General features: G+C 36.9%; 3 protein-coding genes across 3 annotated transcripts; 1 reads left to right on the forward strand and 2 right to left on the reverse strand.

Moving 5' to 3' along the window:
- Window positions 1-4,855: 4,855 nt before the first annotated feature.
- K444DRAFT_599380 (uncharacterized protein) lies at window positions 4,856-5,641 on the reverse strand (the record flags this gene model as incomplete). Its single annotated transcript, XM_024878569.1, has 1 exon — window positions 4,856-5,641. A coding segment is annotated over one exon (471 nt), but the record flags the coding sequence as incomplete, so codon positions are not given.
- Window positions 5,642-5,824: 183 nt separating this feature from the next.
- K444DRAFT_599383 (HET-domain-containing protein) lies at window positions 5,825-6,641 on the reverse strand (the record flags this gene model as incomplete). Its single annotated transcript, XM_024878570.1, has 1 exon — window positions 5,825-6,641. Exon 1 carries the CDS (start codon window positions 6,575-6,577, stop codon window positions 5,825-5,827), a length of 753 nt encoding a protein of 250 aa, XP_024730453.1. The 5' UTR covers window positions 6,578-6,641.
- Window positions 6,642-7,182: 541 nt separating this feature from the next.
- K444DRAFT_635336 (uncharacterized protein) lies at window positions 7,183-7,771 on the forward strand (the record flags this gene model as incomplete). Its single annotated transcript, XM_024883851.1, has 2 exons — window positions 7,183-7,723; window positions 7,758-7,771. The coding sequence occupies 2 exons, from the start codon at window positions 7,183-7,185 to the stop codon at window positions 7,769-7,771; spliced, it is 555 nt and encodes a 184-aa protein (XP_024730454.1).
- Between the last annotated feature and the right edge of the window lie 503 nt (window positions 7,772-8,274).

Consider the following 8,274-nt stretch of genomic DNA (forward strand, 5'->3'; position numbering starts at 1 on the left):
TAATTTAGTAAAACTATAAGAATTCAAATATTATATTAATATAGTTCAAATTAAAATTATATAATATAAAATATATATTAGCCTCTCTTTAGTTCTCTAGTATATTCTCTATAATAATTCTAAAATATAATCTCTATATAAATAAATTCTTCTTTTTTCTAGTAAAATTAAAAAGAATTACTTTTAATATTAATAAAATATCTATATTTAAAGCTAGCTTTCTCTTTATATAATTAGCTTTTATATTCGAATTAATTAATACTTTAATTCTATATTTCTCTTTTTTGTTTTAATAATAATCTCAATTACTATTCTTATTTTAGAAGCTTTATTCTCTATAATATAAATAAGTATAACTATTATAAAATATATCTGTTTTCTAACTTCTTTAGTTCTAGATACTTATATACTTTATAGCCAGACTTATTATAATTATAATAAATCAGTTATTTCCGATTTAAGTAAATAATAATATAGTAATTCTTCTTTTAATAAATAAAGCAAATTATATCCGGTTTTATAGATTTTAATATAAGTACTATATTAAACTCTATTATTATATTTCTATTATTTCTTTTCTTTTTTCTCTAATTTTCTTTCTTTTATTATTCTATTAGCTTATTATTATATTTTTATTAAATAAATAAATTCAAGTTATTTTTAATTCTTATAGCTATAGAAATAAGTATCTTTTTTTCTTATAAAATATTTCCTTAATAATTAATCTTATTTCGAATCTTTTACCTTAAGCTATTAAATAACTTATTTTGCTTTTATAATAAACCCATATATTTCAAGTTATTTAATAAACTATTTAAATAGAATATAAAGCTTTAAATACTCTAATCTAGCTATTATTTTATATTCTTAAATTTAATAAAAGTATTATTATTATAGTTTTTTAGATCCAAAATAAAATTCTTTATAAACTTAATAAAGGTTTTTTAATCTATAATATTAATATTTACTAATTACTTTTTATACTTCCAGATATTTCTGGCTATATTTTTAAAGCAAGAAATATAATATATAACTTTTACTATATTTGTAACCCAAATAATTCTACTATCCTAATACTACTTTAGCTCTATTTAGTAAAAGAAGTTCTGGGCTTTCTTAATACTTTTCTCTTTATAAGTTAGCAATTCTCGGATTTTTAAAGCCCTATAAATCAAATATACTACCAGTAGTATAATAGATTTTATAATAAGTGCCCGAATATTTTTAAGATAATAAATCTGAGCTTTTAGCTTCTTTGGATTCTTTCTCTATTATATTTCCGCTTCTAATTTAGTAATGTAATAATAAGCTATTACTAGCTTTTCTATTATTATTATTTTACTAGCTAGTTCTGGAAATATCTGAGTTCTATTTTCTTTTTCTAATTAGGTAATAGCTAGAATGCCTAACTAGATACTTTTTTAAATATTCGACTAAATTACTCTAGTAATAATAGAGGTGCTTCTTTTAATTAATACTTTAATTATTAGTAATTTTATCTATTAATAGCTTAATTATCTTATAATAAACAGCTTTCTAAAAGTTGAATTAATTAGAATATAATATATATAATAATAGAATAATATATAAGTAGTTAAAATAAGTAAGCTTTAGAGTAATACTTATAAGTATAATTAATTTCCAAGAATTAATTCTAATAAAAGACTAATTAATGCCCCTTTCTAAAGCTAGAAGCGCCTCTTTATATATCTCCTAATACTTAGTCAAGTATATAAAGGCCTTTATTTAATTAGGAAATACAATCTTATATAATTCTAATATAAGTATTATCTAAAATAGAAAACTAGATTTAGAATATTTAATACTTATTTATATGCCATTATATATATTTATTATAATTAGTAATCTAATTATTATATAGGTAATAATTTTCGTTTACTTATATTCTATATCTTTTTATATTTACAAATTTTACTATTATTTATAATTCTTTACTTCTTTAAAAATTATATAAAAATATCTTTATATATTGCTTTCTTAATCTAGTAGCTAGTTACTAAAAATATTAAATTAATTAGACTATATAAGTATAATATTCGAAATCTCTAATTTATATTAGTATCTATTTTCTTTATCTATTTTATAATTATATTAAGACTCAGGTACTTCTTATTTTAAGTAAAATATAATCTATTCTATTAATTAGGATATCTAGAATCTAATCTATATTACAAATAAGCTAGGGAAGTTAATAGAGGCAGAAAATAAAAACTAAAGATTTAAGGTATTATAATTATTAATAAAGAAACGGAAAAGCTAATAAATATTAGGTATTATTTTTATATCTAGGCTTCTAATTATAGCTTTTATAAATATTCAAATTTTCTAATATATAATCGGAGGGATTATAAGGGAATAGTAAATAATTCAGCCCTAATATCTTATCTATATATAATATATTAAATAATTAGATTAGATTAAATTAATAGCTATTAATCTAATCTATTTATAAAAAAAACTCATTAATTATATTTAATTCAAGTATTAATTAGATTAATCATAATTAATCTAATTAATCTAATTAGTCTTCACGTGACCCTAACACGTGATAGCACTAGCCGAATCTGGTAACGCTCCCGCCCGCTCTGGCTCTAGTACTATACTAATTTGGGGCAGTAATACTTAGTAAGCGAGCCGAAGCCAAATAATAAAAGGGGGAATATAGAGATTCCGAAGAGAATAACTAGTTTATTATTATTAAAAGTTAGTATTTAGCTACTATTATATAAGCCCTAGCTTAGTTTAACTGGGGCTACTTAATAGATACCTTAGTTATTTAATAATTATTAGTCACGTGACAGATTAATCTGATTAATTATTCTAATCTAATCAAAAAAAATCTGAATTACGTTAATCATATTCTAATCTAATCTAATCATGATTAATCTGATTAATCTGATTAATGTGATTAATTCTTTGACACACTGCTCCCTCCGTAGATAATTCAGCCCTGGTATCGTGCGTCTTCTATGGTAGTGCAGATCCGTTACCGCTCACGTAACCATTTCCTTGCTTAAATTTGAAAAAGGGGATTGCAGCTTCAATAGGAGTTTATTTTTGCGCCCTTCAGTCTTTATAAAGTACAAAATAGCCACTTCTGGCAGTCTCACTGATTTCACTGGCCATTAGCAGGGGTTATGCGGGCCGGACAGGAGCCAATCTTGGAAGTTCATTAAATGATGTCTTCTTTTTCACATTTTCGATACAGTAGAAGGCGAAAGGGGTGTCGCTAATTTTCTAGTTGAATATTTTTAGCGAGCTCCACTTCTGGACAATTGTGGCTGTGCACCCCTGCTCGGCTGTACCCGGAGTTACCTCTGCAAAAGGCAGAATTGGCAACTTCTTAATTTACCCCACCATTCTACTTAGTCACTCTTTCCATCTCTGTACGAAGATCACGGCATAAAGTGACGGGACTACAGGGCATTTAGACTCGTTTGGGGCGCTCAGTGGACTACAGCGTGCAAATTGAGGGGTTAAGCCCGCTATAAGGCCTTATAACTCCAGGCCTCGTGCCCTGAAGTAGAGTGTAAGACATTTGCAGGGTTGTTGGAAGATGCTCAAGGGTTATCCCTTCGTCCGCTGAGACATTGCCACATTAGCGGCCGCACATGAATATCCCTAATTTGGATTATGTTTTGGCCGAATTAGAGATATTCATGTGCGGCCGCTAATGTGGCAATGTCTCAGCGGACGAAGGGATAGCGCTGCTGGCAGAGCAACCATAGCGCTCGGACGCTGTGAGGGTGGTAATTATAGGGTACCTTAGCGAACCTTCCCCTGTAAGTACAGGGATATGCCTTAAAAAGGTGTGGTACCCCTTGCTTGCGGTTTATAGCGTTCGTTCAGGGCAGTGGCCTGGAAATATAGGGGGCTTTAGTGGTTGAATCCAGCAGAAAGTGGCCTGAAAGTGGACTTGTAGTTCAAATGCCCTGTAGTCCCGTCACTTTATGCCGTGATCTTCGTAGTCAGCACTTTCTTGTCAGCAACCATGTCGCCACAACTGAATAATACTATCCCCCCCCCTAAACATTTATTGTGGGCCCCTAAGTAACACCACATCTGCACTGGCCAACTCAAGGGCCTATAGCCAATAGAGACTCTCGGAGGCACCTGATATTTCCTAGTTTAGGGATATAAACGAGGTCTCAGGGTGGCGTTACCTAAGGGCCCACAATAAGTGTTTAGGGGGGGGGGGGGGGGGGATAGTAGAGCTTACAAAATCGGCTTCCCCACAAGCTCCTTATCGAAATAAGCGAAGCACTATGCCAATGCACGGGCAGTGCAAACTTCGTGCCTCACATCGCCAGCAAATCACAGGTGGCTGCAACCGCTACCTGTAGGCGCCGTCCCGTCATCTAGCTCGTACAGTCGCTTGCAAAATCGGCTTTCCCCTCTGAACTCGGTGGAAGACTCCGAATCCCACCTACCGGGTGGAGCTACATTCTATCATGTGACCATGAAATGGCTGATCACGATGCCCTTGCGAACGCTAGGGGACCAAGTTGCACTGCGAATATCATAGCATTGTCGTCGTCAGCATCGATAACAACAGGGCATACGTCAGTCACCAAGCAGGCTGAGCTTAAATCATTTGAATGTGTTCAGTACGGTTAGTTTGTATTGAAAATACGTCTTGTTTGATGATGATCTTGATTGAGAATGCTCCAGTATCACGTCCACGTCGCGGGTGGAGTTAAATCTCGACTAAGGGAAATTCCATTCATTAGAAGTACTCCAATCTCCAACGAATGAACCCAAGCAGCTTTATCAATCTGCAACTTCTGAACTGCGCCATCATTCTCGTTGGAAATGACAGCAAGCATCCTCTTCTCTATTGCAGTCTTGTGTTCCACATATTCTTTTGCTGAGTTATTCTTAATAGTGGTTTACTGAAACGCTACTTCTATCCTCTTTCATTCTCTCGTACCCCTTTGTCGAGCACAGTCGCTACCTCCAAATATGCTATTTAACCATTGGTTCATGATTTTATACTTGTCAATTCGAATGTAAGCTGACTTCGCAGACAACCCAACACCGACTACCTCTAGCGCCCAAAAGAGCGGCGACACTCAACAAAGCCGTGAGCCGGTGAGATGAGATGCGGCGCGAGAGCGCTCTGGCTGCCAAATAACTAATCGCACTTATCTCAATCCAAGTTGTGAGCTGGCGAGCTGAGATGCTGCTCAAGGGCGCTCTGGCTTTTGAAAGACCGGTTGCATTTATTGCAACCCAAGCCATGGGCCGATGAGTTGAGATGTTGCTCAAGGGCGCTCTGGTTGCTAAAAGACCGGTTGCACTTATTGCAACCCAAGCCATGGGCCGATGAGTTGAGATGTTGCTCAAGGGCGCTCTGGTTACTAAAAGACCGGTTGCACTTATTGCAACCCAAGCCATGGGCCAATGAGTTGACATGTTGCGCAAGAGCGCTCTGGTTACTAAAAGACCGGTTGCATTTATTGCAACTCAAGCCATGGGCCGATGAGTTGTGATGCTGCGTGAGGGCGCTCTGGTTGCTAAAAGACCGGTTGCACTTATTACAAACCAAGCCATGGGCTGATGAGCTACGATGCTGTTCAAGCGCACTCTGGCTGCCAAATGACCGGTTGCACTTATCGCAACCTAAGCTATGAGATGATGAGTTGAGAAGATGCTGCGTAAGGGCGCTTTGGCTGGCAAAGGATTGGTTGCATTGGTTGCAATCAAAGCTGTAAGTCGGTGAAGTAAGGCGCTGCTCAGTAGCTTGACGAATTGTAAGTCCTTGTTTACCGTTCAGTATTTACTTTGAGGCCTAAAGACCATATCAAGTTTTAAACGTACCATTCGATGATTTCTTGATCTCCTCGTAGAGACGCCTAAGACCATACTCTCTTCTTTCGCCGTAGATCAGTGGCATATGCACGCCGAAAATACCAAGCAACGAGTAGACACTATCCTCCTCACGTGTGGTTTGACGAATTTTTGCCCATGCCATTCGTTCTGGGATGCCGAAATCAGATAAAGGGCTTCCTTGAAAAGCTTTAATGGGAATACCCGTTATCTGGCAGATAATTTGCTCCAAGGATACCTTATCGCCCAGTAGTTTCCCCTCCTTCGAATAAAATTCGACTGATGCCGGCGCAATAAGCTCCTGCAGGGTCCAGCCTCGAGTGAACCATCGACTTTCCCGGAACTGCAGTTCCCAAGCCTTAGTAAAGTCAACAGCCGCGTCGTCGGATGGAGGCAACGATACATCTGATAGATAGACGTAACATTTGACAGCATCACGATACCAGCGGAACATCGAGTTGATAGCCTCCTGCAGCTCAGTGCTGCTCGACTTATCGATACAGCAGGTGTCCACCCAGAAGTACTGCAAGCTATTCTCGGCAGCCTGCTGTGCGCAGAATCGAATCTTGTCGTAACCAGTCTTATTCTTGCCAGTTCCGTCTGCAAGGTTTTTAAAGGTGACCTCCTCTTCTCCCCAAGTATGTGAAAGTATAGCATACTTAGGTGTATCGTTAAAGAACTCGGCGAGGCTGAAATCGCCATCAGTATCGTACTTCAGCAGCCGCATGGTTTCAGCCGGATTCAAGAGGCGTAGAAGTATGGTTCTCAGCAAATGCTATGCTGCAGAGTCGTCATACAAATGAAGCTATGGATGAGTTGGAAGGATACATCAGATTGGGGCTGACGCAGTTGGTTGAGCTGCAGCCTCGCGGCAATTCTGTTGTTATGCATGACGATAAGCGCGTAAGACCTATCAATCGCAAGGAGGTCACTGCGACAATCTATCCATCGCCAATCCATTGGCATATGATGAGCCCCGCGTTCTCCTGGTCGACGAGGTTCATTTTGGTATAGTATTGTTATATTTATTGGCCAGCTAACGATTAAAGGATTGAGTACAGATTTTCCCCATAAGTTCGTGGGGTCGGTTTTGTGCTGTCAACATGTCATATGATGCTACGCCAGGCTCTTCTGCTTTGGTGGGGCTGATAGCGATCGTAAATGGGAAGCCAATTTTGAAAGTGGTTGTAGCGCAGTTGCCTGCCTTCTGCCTCTCTCTCGTTCTTAGCATCAATCGTATCATCTAACTGTCCATCCGATTGTTCTTAGCAGGCTCAAAATAATTGCTCTCATTCCCACACTTCAACCACCAGCCTACGTGGAACATCAAACATGCCATCATCTTATCCTAGCCCCGCAAATACGCCTCCCCCAGTGAGCCTGGGGATCGACAGTGACCTGGCGCGCCAGAATGAACGCTCTCCAACAAGATCTCGTATTTATGTACCGGTTACTCCTCCGGCACACCCTCCAGCGACCCCTCTAATTACCCCTCCAACGTCCCCCTCGAAGAATGGATCCGTTTCGGCCGTTAAGGCTACTGCTATCGCAGCTCCGATGGGCCTCGAGGATCTGAAAAATGAGTTGGACCTTGACACTGGAAAATGCGGGTCGCCTATAACGAAACGAGGAAACCCTCCATGCAAAAATCCAAATCCTGGCGATATCGACAGTCAGATTGAGTCTATAACGGCGCTAACTCAAGCGTCCGTAGAGCTTCCTTATGAGCTTGAGATACTTGCAGAGCTAGCTCTCTGCAAGCACCATATTATAACCGAAAAGAAAGCTACTCGAATCAAGCTCTGGAAGAAGGTTTTTCTAATTAGAGACGAGAGGGCAGTCCTACTCGAATTAATTACAGATCAAATTAAAAGTATACTAGATTACTTCTTGCCGAATACCTCCAGATATACTTGTATAGGTGCGAGGCATAACCGCGACTATATATCTTATTTAATTCCGATTAGTGGCAAAAGGGTACTTAAAGGCAAAAGGATAATTACTCTAATTACTGAGCCAGATAACTACTCATATAATAATAAACTCAGGTTTCTCTTGAAGATTCTTGCCTCTAATATAATCTATTATTAATATATAAAACAGATCTCCGACCTGACCATATAATAGAAGCAGCGAATTACTATAATTTATAAAGCTTATCCTATATAGAATTAATTACTTAACTCGATATATAATATAGAGTTTTTATATAAGCTTAAGGGTAATCTAGCAAAGTTCTGGGATAACGCCAATAATAAGAGCGCTTTCGTTACTAAAATAGAGAAGAATAGACCCTTAAATAACTTAGTATACTATTCATTTATTCGAAATAAGATTACAGAGCCTTTAAAAAGTTCGGAGTTAATAGATGGCTATATTTATATATATAAGGTCAAGAGTAATAAAGGCTTTATTAAAATAGGA

Source organism: Hyaloscypha bicolor (assembly GCF_002865645.1).
Source record: "Hyaloscypha bicolor E unplaced genomic scaffold K444scaffold_142, whole genome shotgun sequence".
NCBI lineage: Eukaryota > Fungi > Ascomycota > Leotiomycetes > Helotiales > Hyaloscyphaceae > Hyaloscypha > Hyaloscypha bicolor.